This window comes from Hyaena hyaena, unplaced genomic scaffold (assembly GCF_003009895.1).
Source record: "Hyaena hyaena isolate Hyena2069 unplaced genomic scaffold, ASM300989v1 scaffold_45, whole genome shotgun sequence".
Taxonomy (NCBI): Eukaryota; Metazoa; Chordata; class Mammalia; order Carnivora; family Hyaenidae; genus Hyaena; species Hyaena hyaena.
The window spans coordinates 2,223,829-2,245,400 of NW_024080677.1; the positions used below are offsets into that span (position 1 = coordinate 2,223,829).

General features: G+C 35.5%; 1 protein-coding gene across 2 annotated transcripts in view; it reads right to left on the bottom strand.

Moving 5' to 3' along the window:
* Positions 1 to 21,572, bottom strand: part of ACAP2 (ArfGAP with coiled-coil, ankyrin repeat and PH domains 2) — a 147,201-nt gene that overhangs the window by 59,807 nt on the left and 65,822 nt on the right. For both annotated transcript variants that reach the window (XM_039230373.1, XM_039230372.1), the window contains one exon: positions 493 to 551. In XM_039230373.1, the coding sequence (XP_039086304.1) occupies positions 493 to 551 (59 nt within the window). The remainder of the gene's footprint in view (positions 1 to 492; positions 552 to 21,572) is intronic.

A 21,572-nucleotide genomic window follows, 5' to 3' on the forward strand; every position in this document is an offset into this window, starting at 1 on the left:
GTTTCATTTTATTTCACGTACAGAATGGTATGAATGTGACATAAAAGGCTCACATGCAACAAAAAACACATGCACTTTCCTGATTCATTTTCATATATCCCATTATCTTCTCTTCAAAGAAAATACCATATTGGGACAAAGGAAAACTTAAGTCTCAATGATAATAATAGCATTTCAATCACTTTTGGGTCTGCTTTGATTTTGAAAGGTCATTAAATTATTTATATTATTTTTTAATCTGTAACAGTCCTAGTTATGTATGTATCCTGAATACAAATTTCGTAGTATAAATGATTCACTGAAAGGTATAAAGTCTGATTCCCTTACAGAGTAATTCAGAAGAAATGTAATATATATTTCACAAAGCAAAAAAGCAAACAAAAACTTCAATATTTTCAATAAATCATGGTCCATAAAATTCCTCTCAAAAGATACCAACTCCCAGATGTGGGCATTCACTGGTTACTTTTCTCTTCACTGCAAATGACTTACTCTTTAACAAAGTTCTGAAGCTGTGCTTTAATTGATCTCTGAGTTTGGTCAAATAGGATCTAAAAGATAAAATTTAACAATTAGAAAAGTAAACAAAAAAATAAATTTCAGGTAGATTGATAAATAATACATCTTGGGAGGGGGGGATGGGCATGGAGGAGGACACTGGTGGGGATGAGCACTGAGTGTTATGTGGAAACTAATTTGACAATAAACTATTTAAAAATAAATAAATAAATAAATAATACATCTTTCCACTAGTACTCCAATTCTAATAACACCCATATTTCTTATTGCAGACTACCTAAAAAAGATTTAAAAAAGAAACTGAAACCAATTTTTAAGCCAATTTCACCCATCTAAAAAATAAAATTATTTTTATTTACAGAGAAAAATCACATCTGCATTAACATTTAAATAGAATGCTCGAACAACAGAGTGATTTATCTCCTTGATTTTAATTCAAGCTTTGAAAAACAACCTCTAAAAGTAATACAAATTCTACTTCATTTACTACAGGAATTTCTTACTTTAACATATCAAAACATAATAAATAAAAACAACTCTAGAACTGCCTTATATCATCTTAGAGGTTACTCAATTGGGAAGACATAGGATTTAAATATTTTACATTCTTAATTCAAGTAAATATTTATATAGTCTTTTGGGTTCAATAATTGCTAAGATTAGAGACAAGAATAAAACTGTATTCTTCATGACAATATTTTGCCCCATTTAAATAATGCCACATATTAAACTCTAGTAGCTCCCATGTGTGGGCAGTTTCACTGGGCTTGTGATGGAAGTTCCAAATACTTCCATAATTAACAAATATACCTTATTCAGAACTGGAAACAGATATCAGACAACAGGTACAAAAATCAATATTCAAAACAAAAAGAAAATCCTGTGTCCTCCTACTTATTAAAAACAATACCAATTTCACTCTGAAACCTTGCTACTAGCAAAATCTCATGTTCTTGCCTAAATACCAAACACCACACACACACACACATACATACACACACACACACACACACACACACACACCTGGATTGATAATTTACTTCCAGGGAGAAAACACTGTTTTCTATAAGGCCAAAACTCAACGGAACCAAAAGCTAGTTCTTTCAGAAGATCTATAAAGTTGATAAATCTTCCATCAAAGTGATCAAGAAAAAATTTTAAAACACAAATTTCAAATGTCAAGGAGGAGAAAGATGATATTATCACAGATTCTATAGATAATAAAAAGGATGATCAGGAGAAATGGGGAATAATTTTATGTCTATAAATTCAACAGAGATGGGTTAATTCTTTGAAAGACAAAAACTGCCAAAACTCATTCAATAAGAAATCAATAACCTAAACAGAATTAAAGAAATAGAATCTATAGTTAAAAACCTCCCATAGCCTATAACGTTAAAGCTATATTTACATAAAGCCTAACAATCCCACTCCTAGGTATTTGCCCAGGAAAAAAGAAAACAGATTTACACCAAAATCTGTATGTAAATGTTTATAGCAGTTTCATTCCTAAGTGTCCCAAACTAGAAACAATACAAATATCCTTGAAGAAATAAGCTATGGTACATCATACAATGGAATACTACTCCGCAATAAAAAGGAACAATTATTAATACATACAACACAGATGAATTTCGATGGATTCTGCTAAGTAAAGTAGGTCATATTCAAAAGGCTACAAGCTGTATCACTGCATTTATGGGACACCCAGGAAAAGATACAATTATAGGGATGGAGAACAAATCAGTAATTACTAGTGGTAAGGGGTAGGAGGAAGGTACTAACAAAGGTATTACATAAGACTATTTTTATGGTTACTGGAACTGTCATGCATATAGATTATGGCATAGAGATCCAATTGTATACATCTGTCAGAATTCATAAAGCTAACTAACGGTATCTTTCACAGACCTAGACCAAATAATCCTATTGTATGGAACCACAAAAGACCCCAAAGAGCCAAAGTAATCTTACAAAAAAAAAAAAAAGAACAAAATTGGAGGCATCACAATCCCAGATTTCATACTATACTACAAAACTACAGTACTCAAAACAGTATGGTTCTAGCATGAAAACAGACACATACATCAATGGAACAGGATCAAGAGCCCAGAAATAAATCTATGACACAGGAGGCTAGAATATACAATGAGGAAAACACAGTCTCTTTAATACATGATCGGGAAAACTGGACAGCTACATACAAAAAGCTACATGCAATGAAAGTGGACCACTTTCTTAAACCACAAACAAAAACTCAAAGTAGATTAAAGACCTAAATGTCTTTACATACGCTAAAAAGAATACATAAGCAGTAAATTCTTGGACATTGGCCTTAGTATTTTTCTGAATATATTTCCCAGGCAAGGGAAACAAAAGATAAATAAACAATTGGGACTACATCAAACTAAGAAGCTTTTGGATCGTGAAAGAAACCATCAATAAAATGAAAAGGCAATATACTGAATTGGAGAAGATACTTGCAAATGATATATTTGATAAAGGTTTAATACCCCAAACACATAAAGAACTCATACACCAAACAATTTGATTTAAAAATTGGCAGAAGACCTGGGTAGACTTTTTTCCAAAGAAAACATAGAGATGGCCAACAGACACATGAAAAGATGTTCAACATCACTTATCAACAGGGAAATGCAAATCAAAAACACAATGAGATATCACCTCACACAAGTCAGAATGGCTAGTATCAAAAAGACAAAAAAGAGTAAGTGTTGGTGAGGATGTGGAGACAACGGAACCCTCAATATCCCTCATGAACACAGATGTAAAAATTTTTAGTATGTAACAATGATATAAAATACCATATAAAAAGAATATACCATGACAACTGGGATTTATTCTAAGAATGCAAGATTGATTTAATATTCAAAAGTCAATGAATATAATTTACCATGATAACAAACTAAAACCGAAAACTATATGACTTAATAGATACCAAAAAGCATTTGACAAAATTCAACATCCATTCCTGACAAAAATTCTCAGGAATCCAGGAATAGAAGGGAACTTCCTCAAACTAATAAAAAGCACATACGAAAAACCTACAGCTAAATATTCTGTGATGAAAGGCTTCTTAATGGCAACTCTCAAGAACAAGGCAAGAATGTCTGGTCTCATCACTTCTATTCAACATTCTACTAGAGATCCTGGCAAGGCAATCAAGCAAGAAAAATGAAAAAAGGGGGAAATATTAGAAAGGTAGAATACAAAACTATCTTTATCCACAGATGATGTAATTGAGATAATAGTATGAAATTTACAGAAAAGTCTATCAGAACTAATAAGCGTACATTAGCAAGGCCACAGGAACAAAGTCAATATACAAAAATCAGTGATACTTCTACATACCAGCAACAATGTAGAAAGTAACTTTAAAAAAGGCTGGGTGGGTGGTTCAGTTGGTTAAGCGTCCAGCTTCGGCTCAGGTCATGATCTTGCAGTTTGTGAGTTCGAGCCCCACACTGGGCTCCCTGCTGTCAGCAATGAACCCGCTTCAAATTCTCTGTCCCCCTCACCTTTCTCTCTGCCCCTCCCCCTACTTACACACTCTCTCTCTCAAAAATAAACACTACAAAAAATATATAATTTACAGTAGCATCAAAAAATAGGAAATGTTAGGGCACTCAGGCAGCCCAGTCAGTTAAGCATCTGTCTCTTGATCTCAACTCAGGTCACGATCTCATGGTTTGTGGGTTCAAGGTCCGTGTCAGGTTCTGTGCTCTCCCTCTCTCTCTGCCCCTACCCCACTCATGCTCACTCTCTCTCTCAAAATAAACAAACTAATTAAAAAAAATTTTTAAATAGGAAATGCTTAGGGATACATTTGACAATACATATGTAAGACTTGTACAGTGAAGACTACAAAACATTATGAAGAGAAATTAAGGAAAACTTAAGTAAATGGAGATATATACTTCATTCATTGATTCGAAGACTCAATATTAGTAAGATGTCCATTCTCACCAAATGGATCTATACATTCAATACAGTCCCACTCCAAATCCTAGTAAGGCTTTCTGTAGAAGCTGAAAATCTGATTCTAAAATTTCTATTAAAATGTAAAAGACCTAGAATAGCCAAGCCAATTTTGCAAAAAAGGAAGAAAGGTGGAATACCTGATTTCAAGACTTACTATGAAAGCTACAGTAATCAAGGCGATTGTGGTACTAGAATAAACATAGGCAAAAAGATCAATGAAACAAGATAAAGCCCCAAAATGATCCATGCATTTTTTTTTTTTTTTTTTTTTTAGACAAACGGTACCAACAGTGCACCAGTGGTGGTATAGTGGTGAACACAGCTGCCTTCAAAAAGGTGCCAATAGAGAAAATTTTTTTGAGCAAATGGTGTTACAACAAACAACTGAAGAGCCATATCCTAGAAAAAAGAATCAACTTTGACCCTTACCATGCAAACATCTAGAAAAATTAACTCAGAATGGATCACAAATCTAACTATAAACCAGGCAAACATTTCTTGTCAGAACACAAAAAGAAAACCATAAAAGGAAAAAGTTAACAAACTGATGTAATCAAAATTAAAAGCTACTGCTCTTCAAAAGATACTGTTATAAAAGTGGAAGAGACAAGCCAAAGCCTGAGAGAAAGTATCTGCAAAATATTTATCTGGCAAAAGACATATCTGAATACAGAAAAAACTCATAACTAGGTAATAATAAGTAATCCAAAAAAGTTTAATGGGCATAGAGCTGACATTTCACCAAAGAGGATACACTGACAGAAAATAAACACACAAAAACATGTCAGCATTATTAGCTATTAATAAAATACAAATTAGGGGTGCCTGGATGGATCAGTCAGTTGGGCCTCCAACTCTTGATTTTGGCTCAAGTCATGATCTCACAGTTTGATAGATTGAGCCCCACATTGTGCTCTGTGCTGATAGCACAGAGCCTGCTTGGGATTCTCTCTTGGCCCTTTGCTTGCTCGCAGGCGCTCTCTCTCAAGATAAACTTTAAAAAAAAAAAAAAAAAGAAAATACAAATTAAACCATGATGAATTTAAAGAGTGACCATACCAAGAGTTGTTGATCATGTGAAGCAACTAGAACTCTCATACATAGCTGCTGTAAAAGGATACAGTCAACTTTGGGAAACGATTTCTAAATTTTGGGAGGCTTTCTTTAATTTCTTTGAAGTTAGAAATTTTCAGAAACTTAAAGGTTTATGGATACTCTGTACTATTTCTATAACTGTTCTTTCTGTAAGTCTAAAAGTATCTGAAAATAAAAACATTTTTAAAAATTTTTAGAAATTTAACATGTGAATATTAACATTTTTGTAAACAAAAATAATAAGTTTTTTCTTTCCTTAATTTTTCTTAGCAATGTTTTGTAGTCTTCACTATACACACAGTTTTGTAAAAAGTTAAACATAATCCTACCTTATGTATGAACTAGACACTCCTGGCTATTTGCACAAGAGAAATAAATGCATATACCTATATAAACTTTTATATATATTTTTATAAGCAGCTTTATTTGTAATAGCCAAATCACAGAAACAACTCAAATGTTCTTTGTGGCAGCTTTAAAATATGTCCACAAATTCTTTGACACTCCTCCCTTCAGAAATGGAGCTTGATTCTTCTCACCTTGAGAGTAGACTAGTCATAATGACTGACTTCTAACAAATGGTAATATGGAGGGAGTGACAATGTAGGCCTTCTAAGACTAAGTCATGAAAAGTATTGTAGCCTTTTCTTTGCCCTTTCTCTTGGATGCCTTGTTTGGGTCCATGTACTACAGATACTCAAGCAGCCCAGGGATGAGGCTCCATGGGGAGGAACTGAGGCCTGGACACAACAGCTATGCACAAGCCCTATCTGGGAATCGGATCCTCCAGTCCCACCCAGTAAAGCTTTCAACTGACTGTGGCCCAGTCGACATCTTAATAGCAATCTCATAGAAGACTCTGAGCCAGAGCCACCCAGCTAAGTCTCTAAAAATTCCTGGCCCAGAAACCAGATGTTTATTGTTTTAAGCCACTATATTTTGGGGTAATCCACTATATAGCAATAGATAACTAATACATCCATCAACAGGTGACTGGATAAACAAATTATGAAAAAATCCATACAATGCAAAAACACTTAAGCAATAAAAAAAGAACAAATTGTTTTGTTTAGTATTAATATTTATGTATTTTGGGGAGAGCATAAGCAGGCGAGGGGCAGAGAGAGGGATAGAGGATTCAAAGCGGACTCAGCGCTGACAGACTGACAGCAGAAAGCCCAATGTAGGGCTTGAACTCACAAACTGCAAGATCATGACCTAAGCCAAAGTCAGATGCTAAACCAACTGAGCCACCCTGGCACCCCAGGAACGAATTACTATTAAACACAACACAAATGAGTCTCAAAATAATTACACTGATTCAGTTTACAAGGACGTATAGAAAATCCAACTAAATAATAATGGTAGAAAGCAGATCAGTGAACATCTAGAAATAAGAAGGCAGCAAATAGAATTATAAAGTAGCAAAGGAAAACTTTTGGGGTGTGATTGTTATGTTCATTAAATTGACAGTTTAATGGAGGTTTACATATATGAACACTTACCATACTGTATGCTTACCTAAACTTTTACATGTTTGACTAGAATAAGAAGTATTTTAGGAAATTGCCAATAATCTAGGCTACACATTTTCAACACTTCTTTTACAGTGAAAATTATATTGTTAATGCAAAAGCAACTAAGTAAAAAGCTGTCCCCTACCTGGCAATCTCAAGCCATCCAGCCACAGAACAGCTCACTACCACTTTTTCTGTGGCGAACTGTTACCTAGAACTGCCTCAGTTAGTCTCATTTCCCAAGTCACTAATCAATACTCTGCTTGAGAGAGAATTCACAGCATTTCTTTTCATATGCTGAAAGTAAAAAGCTATAAAAAGATTTGAAAGGATCAGGAACTAAAATAAAAGTAGCCTTGTCAAGACCAATCTAAAGTAGCACCACTACCTAGAAGCCAGGCACCAAATGAAGTTTGCAAGACTCTTTCCTAAGTTTGATTTGATTTCCCCATTTTCCTTGTGTTGAGCTCTACTATCTTCCCTAGTTGAGGATTCTGACCCAGATCTTATCCAAAGTATCCACTGACCACCCAAAAACTTTACCTAGGTTTTAGACCAAAAAACTTGTTTTAACCTCAGAATTAAGTACATCTCAGGTCTTCTCTTTTATTTCTACACCAGAAAACGTGGAATGATATGATAAAACCACAATGACAGGTTCTTAAGTTGGTTGCACATTAGAATAACCTGGGGACTTTTAAATACGCTGACGCTGAGATCATTAGAAACACAAGTGAGACTCAGGAATCAGTACATTTAAAGTTTCCCAGGTGTGAACCCACATTATTCCTATCACCTGGGTGCTTTGTTAGAAAAGAATTTCCAAAACCAGGCCAGACTTACAGAATCAAAGCCTGCATTTACCAGGATTTCCAAGTAGCTTATTCGGGGGAAGCAATACAATGCTTTTCAAACTGTGATGCACACTGGAATGACCTGAGGACCTTTGAAAATTACTGATGGCTGCTTCTTACTCCCAGAGATTCTGATTTTAACTAGTCTGGGTTGCAGCCTTGGTTCATCCACTACCACTGCACTGATAAGAACTCAAGGTAGCTAAAGCCACTAAATCACTTTCACTAAAGCAGAAAGAGGCCTCTCTTCAGTGGGTAACATGACAGATATAGTCCCGGTAAGTAGACAAAAATAAAGTAGTCCTTTAGTGCAGAGGTCAGCACATTTTTCTGTAAAGGACTAGACAGTATTTTAGGCTTGTGGGCCATGTGGTCCCTGTCACAACTACTCTGTTGTTGTAGTGCAAAAGCAGCCACAGACAATGCAGAAACAAATGAATATGTGTTCCAATGAAACTTTAAATGCAAAGGGGGTGGGGAGGTGAAGGATGAGCTAGATTTGGCCTTCAAGCCAAAATCTGCCAACCCCTGCTCTACAACAGTGGTTCTCAAACTTTAGAGTACCTTAGAACCGCTTGGAAGGCTTTGTTCAAACACAGATTGCTGGCTCCTGGCCTCAGAGTTGCTGGTTCAGTTGATCCGGATAAACTCTGAGAAGCTGACGTTCTAACAAGTCCCCAGGTGAGGCTGATGCTGTTGGTCCATGGGCCACAACTTGAGAATCACTGGGTTTTGGGGTTTTGTTTTAATGTTTATTTTTGAGAGAGAGTGAGTGCGGGCCATGCCTTCACATGAGTGGGGGAGAGGCAGAGAGAGGAAGACAGAGAAGCCCAAGCAGGCTCCCTGCTACCAGCAGAGCCCAGAGCAGTTTCAATCTCACAAACCATGAGATCAAGAGTCAGATGCCTAACCAACTAAGCCACCCAGGAGCCCTGAGAATCACTGACTTAAAGTAGTGGTTCTCAAGCTTTACTACATCTCAGAATCACCTAGAGAAATTTTTAAAATTCTAATGCTATACTCCAGATGATATAAATAAAAATCTCTTTCTACTGTAAAGGTTCACAACACTTGGGTTATGGCACACATTATTGGTGTGTTGAAAGATAGACTGTCTATATAGAAGGCCACCAATAATTCCTCTCATCCCTCCATGTACATGGTACTCTCCCACCAAGAGGTAGAGTTTATTACCCTTTACCTTGAATTTGGTATAGCCCTGTATCTTGCTTTGATCAAAAGAATGTACCAAAAGTGATCCTATGTGACTTCCAGACCAAGCCCTTAAGAGGTCTTACACCTACTGATTTCAGTCACTTGAAAGCCAGCTACCACATTAAGAAGTCTGACTACCTGGAGCACCAATGTGGTTCAGTCAGTTAAGTGACTGACTCCTGATTTCAGCTCGGGTCATGATCCCAGGGTTGTGGGACAGAGCCCCTCATCAGGGTCCATGCTGAGTGAGGAGCCTGCTTGGAATTCTCTCTCTCTGCCCACCTCAATCTGCCCATCTCCCCTACTCAAGCTCTCTCTTCTTTCTAAAATTAAAAAAATCAAAAAACAAAAAAGATGTCAAACTACCCTCCTGTAGAGAGACCACATTATAAGAGAGAAGTCCTGGGAGAATGACAGACTCCAAAGGACAAGAGAAACCTGGCCAACCTCACCCATTCTAGCCACACCAGCTGAGATACCAGACATGGTGGATTCTGCAGCCACGTACAAGCCACTCGGCCAACACCAACTGGAGTAGAGACAAGCTGGCCTCCCCAAACCTGCCCAAACACATGATAGTTGTTGTTTTAAGTCACTAAATTTTGGGGTGGTTATTAAACAGAGATAAATGATAAGTTGTCAACAGTCATATATAAGATATTAATGTGTTTATGTAAGTTTTTATAGTGATTTAAGAAATTGTAAACTATTTGGTACAACCATTCAGAAATTAACAACTGCTGGGGCACCTGGGTGGCTCAGTAGGTTAAGCATCAAAATCTTCTAACTCTTGATTTCAGCCAAGGTCATGATCTTGTGGTTTGTGGGTTCAAACCCTGAGTCCAGCTCTGAGTGGACAGTGTGGAGCCTGCTTGGGATTCTCTCTTTCTGCCCTGCTCACTCTCTCTCTTTATCTCTCTCAAAATAAATAAGTAAACTTAAAAAATTTTAATTAAAATTTTTTAAAAGAAATTAACTGCTAAAATGAATTAGTTTGCTAAAATTGTATTTAATACTATTTGTCTAACTTACCTTGTGAAGTATTTAAATGCAGAAATTATTACTTTGGCAAAACTATATAATGATCCCCCTGGCATTACCATTTTAATTATCCAAAACTAGTTTAGTCACAATCTGTTTGTCATCACTTCTTTCCTTAGTATACATTGTCAAATATTTCACCTTTCTTTGGCTCTTATTTTCACAAATTTTTGCTATTGTTCTTATCTTTTACATTCTCCTACTAATAAGATATGTGTATGGTTGTTTTGTTAGCATCATCATTTGTTAAGAGGTATTTCTATTAGAATGCAATTGATTCTTTTTTGACTGTTAGTAACTTTTGGTAGTTATTTATTATTGGCTTTTGATGTTAATTAGCCAAACTCTGATTCTTTACAAAATTTCACTGTTTTATTTCTAGTTATTAAAAAACATTTATTTCTGAAGATGAAATTAAATGTACATAATCTGCTGTGATAAGCACTAGGTGTTACAGATAAGTGATGAATCACTAAATTATACTCCTGAAATTAATATTACACTGTATGTTAACTGGAATTTAAATAAAAACTTTGAGAGTACGTGGGTGGCTCAGCTGTAAAGCATCTGACCTCAGCTCAGGTCATGATCCCACAATTCATGAGTTCGAGCACCACATCAGGTAAGCCCTACTTTCTCTCTTTTTGTCTCCCCTGGGATTCTCTCTCTTTTTCTCTCTCTCTCTCTTTATTCCTCTCTCACTTGTGCCTTCTCTCTCTCTCTAAAAAAACCAAACACTTGAAATCAAGATAAAAAAATAAGTGCACATAATCATTTAAATGAGGATTGTAGGCATTTGCAGATTTCAAAAAACATTTTGAAAATTTGATTTTCTGATCATACATAAGAGTAACATTTGTTGAATTAACTAAAATGAACTACTATTTCCTATTTACTGTTTCATTTTATCTTTCAATACAATTTATTTTAAAATATTTAAGAATGCAGAAAATTATATATACACATACCAATTTCTGAACCTTAAGACACAGATGGTTTCATTTTCATACTTAAATAGATTTGCTTTCTACTGATTGTTGTTTCCTTACTATAACAGACATATTTTTCATTAAATACTGCTGGAAAGTCATTACATTCAGAATACAAACACAATGGTCCAAATTCTCTTTGACCTATCTTTTTATATCAAAGTTATTAAATGAAGCAATGGTAGGAGCAAATCATACAGGACTTCAACATAAAATGTCAGTTTAATACAGAAAAAGATTTGTACTCTAAGCTTCTACAAACACAAAAAAGAAGAAACAAAGTTCTTGGGGGCACTTGGGTGACTCAGTCAGTCACGTGTCCAACTTCAGCTCAGGTCATGATCTCACAGTTCATGGGTTAGAGCCCCACATCGGGCTCTACACTAATAACTCAGAGCCTGGAGCCTGCTTAGGATTCTGTCTGTCTGTCTTTCTCTTTCTCTCTGCCCTTCCCCTGCTTCTGCTCTATCTCTCTCTCTTTCAAAGAGAAATAAACATTAAAAAATAATTTTTTTAAAAAAAGAAAGTTCTTTTTTTATATTTGTTACAAAAAATATCAGATTAAGAAACTAGTTACAGGGATGTGTGGGTGGCTCAGTCGGTTAAGGGTCCAACTTTGGCTCAGGTCATGATCTCATGATTTGTAAGTTCAAGCCCCACATCTGGTTCCCTGCTGTCAGCACAAAGCCTGCTTCAAATCCTCTGTCCCCCTCTTTCTCTGCCCCTCCCCCACTGGTTCTCTAAATAAATAAACTAACTAAAAAAGAAAGCTAGTTACAAGGTTACCCAATTAAGAGCTAGAGGCAGAATGCCTCATACAAGTGCAAAATTGCACAATATATTAGCCTGCAGGGAGAATGCCAAAACTTTCTAATTTCCAAAGAGGCAAAGGAAATAAAAAATGTACCACATTTCAGGGGCACCTGGGTAGCTGAGTCAGTTAAGTGTCAGAGTCTTGATTTTGGCTCAGGTCATGATCTCACAGTTCATGAGTTCTAGCCCCGCATCAGGCTCTGTGTTGACAGTGCAGAGCCTGCTTGGGATTCTCTCTTCCTCTCTCTGCCCCTCCCTGGCTCTCTCTTGCTCTCTCAAAATAAATAAATAAACTTTAAAAAAAATGTACCATATTTGAGTAACATAATTAACAGATGCATTTGATGACATGCCAGATAAACACAGCAATAATCAATAATCACTAGCCCAAAAGAAAACTTTATCCAAAAAGTTTTTTATTGCTGAGTAATGATTCTACATGGTAATAACTGTGTTCTAGTTAATAGCAATAGTTGAAATATCTGAATAAAAGATTATCTTGGAAAGCCACTGATTGTTTTTGCAAAGCACCAAAACAAACTCCTACAGATAATATACTCAAAATGCTAGAAGCAAACTTTAAAACAAACAAAAAAGATCTATTATGGAGACAGTTTAATGCTGCATACCAATAGTTTAGTCACAATGACAGCAAGATATAAATTTGCACTAAAAATTCATTTGGAAAACTCTGAAGATCTAGTAATACATTATTTCACAAAAGATCTCTCATATAAAATTCTGCATGAAGATATGAATTCCAAATTAAATGTTATCAAAATAATGCATGAATCTAAACAAAGTATTCAAAACATTTAGTTTCATCCATTTTCAGCTTTTTACAAAGAAAGAATATGAGAATTATCTCTCTGCTGTTTCACACAAAAAGGTACTGGCTATCCAAAGGAAGAACTATGCCTTAGGAAGTTAAAAGCAGAATTCAGGGGGCACCGGGGTGGCTCAGTCAGTTAAGCATCTGGCTTCAGCTCAGCTCATGATCTCATGGTTTATGGGTTCGAGCCCCAGATCAGGCTCTATGCTGACAGCCTGGAGCCTGGAGCCTGCTTTGGATTCTGTGTTTCCTTCTCTGCCTCTCACCTGCTTGTGCTCTCTCTCTCTCTCTCTCTCTCAAAAATGAATAAACATTAAAAACAATAAAATAATTTTAAAAAGCAGAATTCAGAAAGTTTAGGAGGAATACATCTCAACTTGCAGATTTGTTTAATACTAGTTATTGACTTTAGAAATGGCTAAAGTAGCATTGTGCAATCCGACAAATTTATTTCAAGCAATGCTTAATATATCTGACAATTAACATACAATGACAAACTGTGTGGATTCACTGTGTTGGAAAGGAGAGGCTGAGAATGAGTCATTAGGGAGTCAGTGCTATAATCTAGATCCACAAAGATAATTATTACAAGTGAGTTAAAGAAAGAAGTAGGAAGACCAACTTCTGTGTATCCGCAGAAAAGATTCATCATTATTTTACTCAAAATCTATTCAGTTTGGGGCACCTAAGTGGCTGAGTCAGTTAAGCATCCAACTTCAGCTCAGGTCATGATCTCACAGTTCATGGGTTTGAGCCCCATTGCTGACAGCTCAGAGCCTGGAGCTTGCTTCGGATTCTGTGTCTTGCTCTCTTTCTGCCCTTCCACACTCAAAAATATGTAAACAGTAAAAAAAATTTTCTAAAACTATTCAGTTTATCTTAGAAAATTTAAGCATTATTTTTGTCCATGAAAGAAACAAAAATGAATGACTGCTCCTTTCAAGTACAATTTAAAGAGACAGGATTATCTAAATTCTGATGACATGGGATAGAGAAGGTCCTACCAATCAGGAGGAAAGAACAATAACTAAACTCCTGTCAATCAGGAGGAAAGGGCAATAAATACTCACTTGCTTTTCACTAATATGACTACTTATGCAAATAACATTCTTATCAATGACAATGGCCAAGAATTTGAAAAGATCAACAATTTTAAAATCTTGATCAGGAATTGCTTGAAATTGTTTCACGATAAGACCTATTTTGTTAAAAAGTTATGTTCATGGAAACTAGCTCAATTTTCTCATTAAAATATTTTTTAAATATTTAGAAATGTTGTACACATTCAGTATGTAATATCTCCCCAATACTATGTTTTATTTTAACATAATTCTATTAAAAAGAAATTATTTATTAAGTACTTATTAATTATTATAACATAATTCCACTTTAAAAATTTAAACCTTTTCCACCAACACCCAGATAGGAGGTGAAATTTTCATGAAACCACCTGTTGAGTGAATGAGTGGACAGCTGTAATATGGAAAATCAAACTTAGAAAAAAAAAACAAAAGGGTTACACATTTATAGAATTTATGCAGCAATTCAACCTTAAAGCTTCATACAGCAAAAATAACAGTCAAATAAAAATTCCAACTTCTTTACGCCAACAGCAAATTAGAATCCAAAGAGTCATAGGTGAAGTTACAGAAATCTCTATGTTCCAGAAAAGTCCGTATTCAAGCCAACTCCAGCACGGAACAGAATGCATCACGCATAACCTGCTCTGAAAAAGCCATGAGTTTGCACCTTTTAAAGACCTGTGAGTTAGAGAACAAACCTAGAAAATTCTCGTTCTATAAGGAATAAGGAACAATAATATCCATTTTTAGAGAAGAAATAAATCACAAAAGAATCCAAAAAATTTTTTAAATGACCAGATAATCTAATCCCAATCTATGTTTAATCTTACTTAGCTAAAAACCCAAATGGCTCTGTTATTTCAAACATTTATTTAAAACCATTAATTTATTCATAAATACATCTGTAGAAGAGCCAGCTTCTTATTCTGATACAAACGGATACACCAATATCTGAGTATTATGATCTGCTATAGAATATAAGCAGATTGCAGTATTTACTACATTTTAGAAAGCAGTTTGTCTTGTCCTACAAAGCCTGCTTGCCCTGTAATGCTATGTAATTAAAATTTCATTGTAAAGAATGCTACTAAAATAAAGCATTTATGTAACCAGGCTTTTCCCACATTTCAACAAACGGCTCTGAGATCACATATAAATCTTATAATAAATAATGTTGTGTAATCCTAGAATGTTTATAAGTAAAAGTCATTTAGTAAAACCCATTTATTTTTACAAAGGAGGAGCACAAAGCTTAGTAAAATTAAATGACCTCTCCAAGATAAGAATATTGCAAGTACTAGGGATGTAACAGTAAATAAGAGATCTGTCCTCACTGGTCAAACTGTGAAGAATACAGTTATTATGATGGAGGAAAAATATCTGTCTCAAATAGAAGAATTCTGGTTCAAATACACGAGTCACTTCTACTGGGAAAAATTAAAAGTGTTTGTTAACAAGAAACAACAAGGCCAGGTAAAACAGACAGCATAGCAACTATAAAAGGAAAGGAAATTAAAAGATAGTAAAGCAAGGTCTTACAATTTCATACTTCTATTAGAAAAATTTCTGAGATGCTATTAAAAATATGGGAATAAAATTAGAAAGGCACCGGACATCTGGACATAACACAAAACAAAGGGTTCTCTATATATACATATACAGTATATATATATATATATATATATATATATATATATATATATATATAAACATGCACAAGCTCACCAACTTACAGCCTTAAGTCCTCTATGCTGACAGGCAAAGAGTGATCTCCTATTGGTTTGTAAAGCATCTTTTTAAAGCAACATATATTTGTGGAAACAGAGATCCTGATATTTTCAAGTGCCAGAAACAATAAAAGAAAAATGTTTAAAACATTAAATACTTCTAATTATCTATTTCATATGTGCTGTCACTGATTTAACAAATTTTTATTCATTTAATGACTATAAAAAAAACCCACAAATTTTCTTAAGTTCATAACCTTGGTCTCCTAAACTCTGCAAAAGTAGTTTCTACCAGAAATCTTCTAGGTGGTAATAGCAGAAATTAATATAACAAAGTGCCTGCAGTCATGGAACTTAAGACAATAAATTAAGTACATACATACATTTAAGGAACAAGGCATATATGTGTATATCATGTATGTGGGGAGAAGGGGTTGTAAGTGACAGAGTAAAATGACAAAGTGATGACAGGGTAGTCAAGGTAGTGACCGAAATAAAGTGAGGGAGATATGCAGGAAGAGAATGAACACTTTAAGGAAAATTGCCACACATGAATATTCTGCCCAGAATAGATAGCAAGTGCAAAGGCCCTAAGATAAGAATTACTAGATATGCTAAAGAACAACGAAGAGTCCATGTGGCTACAGCCAGGCAGCAAACAGAGATTAGATCAAGCAGCTATCAGCAGAAGTCTGATCATAAGGCTTGGTAGGCCATGTTTAGGATTTTATTCTGAGTGTGATGGAAAGCTAGAATAGTGGCATGTTGTAATTTATATTTTTAAAGTTCTTCCTCACTCCTGTGTACAGAATTCATTGTAGAAGGGCAAGAAGAGAAGCAGAAACACAAGTTGGAAGGCTATGATATAATCCTAAACAAAAGGTGGTAGGAGTTTAGACTTGGAGATGGCAGAGAAACTACTGTTAGTTGGATTTGGGGTATGATTTTGATAATATGCTGGATATGGAGAATATGGAAAAAGGAAAAGTCATATAAAAACTTAAAGGATAAAACTCATTAAGTTACACAATAATTTGCCTGCCAAAAATATGTTGAAATTATAGCCTTTATGGTTGATGTGCTGCTGGTTAATTGTTGGCTTTCATCACCACATCACCCTTTCACGGGCTCCTCCTCTGTATTGCCAGGTGCTAGAAATCTGCAAAGTGTATTTCCTAGGCCTCTTTGCAAACAAAGAGGTTAGGTTCTACCAATGTAAGCCAATGATAGATTAAAAGGCAGGACATAAAGGAAGCTACTATTTTTTTCTGCTGTTCTGACACAACCATCAGTGATCAACTGTGAGCCACACCCATCTTGAGCAGCATCTGTGACCAATCTGGGCAGTTTCACTGGGACTACAGGCTCCTTGGCTCTGCAGCAGCCACAGGAAGGCCAGCTCCTGGCTTCCTGGCCAGGTAACATGGCTGTGTCCTCACCAGTGCAGTACTTAGGAGCTCTGAGGAACCCCAGTTTCCTGGTTGTTCCTCCGGCCCCGGGGGCACAGCACTTCCCATCTTTACTAATCTCTAGATGGCACCACCTTTTCTTATTCCTCTAACTCTTCCAACACTTTTGTAACCAACTCACTGTATTAAAACCTTTCTGTAAGAAATATTCTAGGTGGCTTGTTTTCCCGAGTGTATGTCAAATGATATAGTAAAGAAAGAAGTGTCACTCTCCAGAGTCTACTTTCACATATTGTTCCTCATGACACTTTTACACATAGGCATGGCAAATTCTATTATTCCCTTCATATAAAGCAATAAACTGAAAACGGAAAGTAATTATTACTTTGAAGATTTGTTGACAAGAAAGCTATCAATACACATTAAACAATTTATTTACCAAATGTTTATCTTAACCATAATTGTCACATTTAAAAAATCTAACAAAGAGCCAAGGTATTCTTATATAAAGTAATAATATAAGACTTACTGATTTAAAGAAAATATCAGAAACAAGACCATTACAAAAGATAGTATATTATGTAGAAAACATTTAACTTATGTCAATTTCAAATCAATAGCATTTATCCCCCCAAAATTAACTCATACTCTATTACATTTTTTAAGAAGTTTAAATCCAAATGATCACTTGATTTAAAAAGAAATCAAACATACTATATACTGGCATATAAATACACTAGAAGGTAAAAAAGAGAATAAGAAGTCATTAAAAAAACAAATTGGTGCAAAATATTAGAGCTAAAACCATAAAATGCTTAAAAGAGGGATGCCAGGCTGGCTTTTATCCTGGGGTTGTAAGTTTGAACTCCACGATGTGTGTAGAGATTAGGTGTTTTTTTTTAAAAAGCTAAAAAAAAGTCTTGGAAGAAAACAAAGGGGTAAATCTTTATGATGTGGGATTTGGTGATGAACTTTTCGGTATGACTACAAAAGCAGGAGCAACAGAAGAAAAAGCAGATAAACTGAATTTCATCAAAATTAACTTCTGTGCTGGCCAACAGACACATGAAACGATGCTCAGCATCCCTCCTCATCAGGGAAATACAAATCAAAACCACACTGAGATACCACCTCACGCCAGTCAGAGTGGCTAAAATGAGCAAATCAGAGAACTCTAGATGCTGGCGAGGATGTGGAGAAACGGGCACCCTCCTACACTGTTGGTGGGAATGTAAACTGGTACAGCCCCTCTGGAAAACAGAGTGGAGGTTCCTCAGGAAACTAACACTAGAACTCCCCTATGACCCAGCAATAGCACTGCTAGGAATTTACCCAAGGGATACAGAAATGCTGAGGCATAGGAGCACATGTACCCCAATGTTCATAGCAGCACTCTCCACAATAGCTAAAACACGGAAAGAGCCTAAGTGTCCATCAACAGATGAATGGATCAAGAAGATGTGGTTTATCTATACCATGGAATACTACATGGCAATGAGAAACAATGAAATCTGGCCATGTGTAGCAACATGGATGGACCTTGAGGGTGTTATGCTGAGCAAAATAAGTCAGGCAGAGAAGGACAAATATCATATGTTTGCACGTATAGGAGGATTAGGAGGAACTTGACGGAGGAACAAGGGGGAGAAGAAGGGCGGAAATGGTGGGGGAAAGGGAGAGAGGCAAACCATGAGAGACTCTTGAATGCTGACAAAAACTGAGGACTGATGGATGTGGGGGGGAGGGGGGATGGGCATGGAGGAGGACACTTGTGGGGATGAGCACTGAGTGTTATGTGGAAACTAATTTGACAATAAACTATTTGTAAAAAAAATAAAAATAAAAAAATAAAAAATAAAAAAAAATTAACTTCTGTGCATCAGAAGACATTATCAAGAAAATGAAAAGACAACCTATAGAATGGGAGAAAATATTTACATATTTATCTGATAAGAGTTAATATCCAAAATATACAAAGAATTCAATTTTTAAAATTCCAATTTAAAAATGGGCAAAGGACTTGAACGGCCACAATGGTAACAATGACAGAAGATACACAAATAGCCAATAAACACATGAAAACATGCTCAACTGGATTAAGCATTGGAGAAATGCAAATCAAAACCACTGGGAAACACTACTTCAACCTACTAGGACAGCTATGATCAAACAAATGGAAAATAATAAATGTTGACAAGGATGTGAAAAACCGGAACACTCACACATTGCTGGTGGAAATGTAAAATGGTGCAGGCTCTGTGAAAAACAGTTTAGTGTTACCTCAAGAAGGAAGTAGTACAGAAGTATCATATGAACCAGTAATTCCACACCTGGATATACACTCAACAGAACTGAAATTGGGAAAGGAAGCAGATACTTGCACATGCTAATTTTCGAACAGCTAAAATCTGAAGTACCATTAAAATAAATATTATCAGATAACTTTATCCTTAATTTCACCAAAAAAACAAAAAAGTAGGAAAGTCAAATAGACTAAGAACCAAATATTGGCAGATTATATAAAGAATATAAGTGTTGATAATTCTGAAGCATTAAATAATTATGTCACATCCATATATGTTAAGCTTTTAAAAATTTTTTAAGAAACACATAACACAAAAATTAACTCAAAATAGATTAAAGACTTGAACATAAGACCAGAACCCATAAAGCTCCTAGAAGAAAACCCAGGCAGCAAGCTCTTTGATATCAGTCATGGCAATGATTTTTTGGATTTGATACCAAAATAAAGGCAACAAAAGGGAAAATAAACAAGTGGGACTACACCAAACTAAAAAGTCTCTGCATTGCAAAGGAAACCAACAACAAAGTGAAAAAGCATCTACTGAATGGCAGAAAATATTTGCAAATCATATATTTGATAAGGGGTTAATATCAGGCAGGCCGAAAGGACCTCATACAACTCAACATTAAAAAATGAGCAGATGGTCCGAATATACATTTCCAAAGAAAACCTAGAGCTGGCTAACAAAAACATGAAAAGATGTTCTACATCACTAATCATCAGGGAAATGTAAATCAAAATGCAAAGAGACATTACCTGATACCTGTTAGAATGGCCATTGTCAAAAAGACAAAGGAAAAAACCCCAAAAAACAAGAAATAACAAATGTTGGCAAGGACACAGAGAATACAAAACACTTGTACACTGTTGGTGCCAATGCAAACTGGTGTAGCCACTGTGGAGAACAGTATGGAAATTCCTCAAAAAATTAAAATTCAAACTACCATATGATCCAGCAATTCCACTTCTAGGTATTATCAGAAAAAAGGTGAAAACACTAATTTGAAAAAATACATGCACTTCCCATATTCACTGAAGCATTATTTATAATAGCTAAGATAGGGAAACAACCTGAATATACATCAATGGATGAATGGATAAAAATGTAATACACACACACACACACACACACACACACAGAAATACTACTCAGCTATAAAAAATAATGAACTCCTGCCATTTGCAACAACACGGATAGACCTTGCAGGCATTATGCTAAGCAAAATAAGTCAGACAGAAAAAGAAAAATGGTGTATGATTGCACTCAGATGTAAAATTTAAAAAATAAGGGCACCTGGATGGCTCAGTCAGTTAAGCATCCGACTCTTGATTTCAGTTCAGGTCATGACCTCATGGTTATGAGATCAAGCCCCACGTCAGGCTCCACACTGAGCACAGAGCCTGCTAAGGTTCCCTCTCTCCCCCTCCACCCCTCTCCTGCTACCACTGTCCTAAAAAAAAAAGAAAAGAAAAGAAAAGAAATTGAAAAATAACAACAACAACAACAAAAAAAAAAAACAGCTCAAGGATATAGAGAACAGACTGGTGGCTGTCTGATGCAAGGATAGCAGGTGAAGGGGGTCAAAGGCTATAAATTTCTATAAAATATTCAATGAATATGTTTTAGGGACGTAACATACAGCATGATGACTATAGTTAATAATACTGTACTGCATATTTGAAAGTAGGTAGGAGAGTGGGTCTTGAAAATTCTCATTACAAGAAAAATAAATTGTAACCATGTACAGGGACACATGTTAACTGAACTTATTGTGGTAATCATTTTGTAACATATACAAATACAGAATCATAACATGGAATCACTGGATACATGAAACTAATGTCAATTATATCTCAATAAAAAATTTTTATTTTAAAAAGAAGTGTATGTTGGTGGGAATGTAAACTGGTACAGCCCCTCTGGAAAACAGTGTGGAGGTTCCTCAGGAAACTAACAATAGAACTCCCCTAGGACCCAGCAATAGCACTGCTAGGAATTTACCCAAGGGATACAGAAATGCTGAGGCATAGGAGCACATGTACCCCAATGGTCATAGCAGCACTCTCCACAATAGCTAAAACATGGAAAGAGCCTAAGTGTCCATCAACAGATGAATGGATCAAGAAGATGTGGTTTATCTATACCATGGAATACTACATGGCAATGAGAAA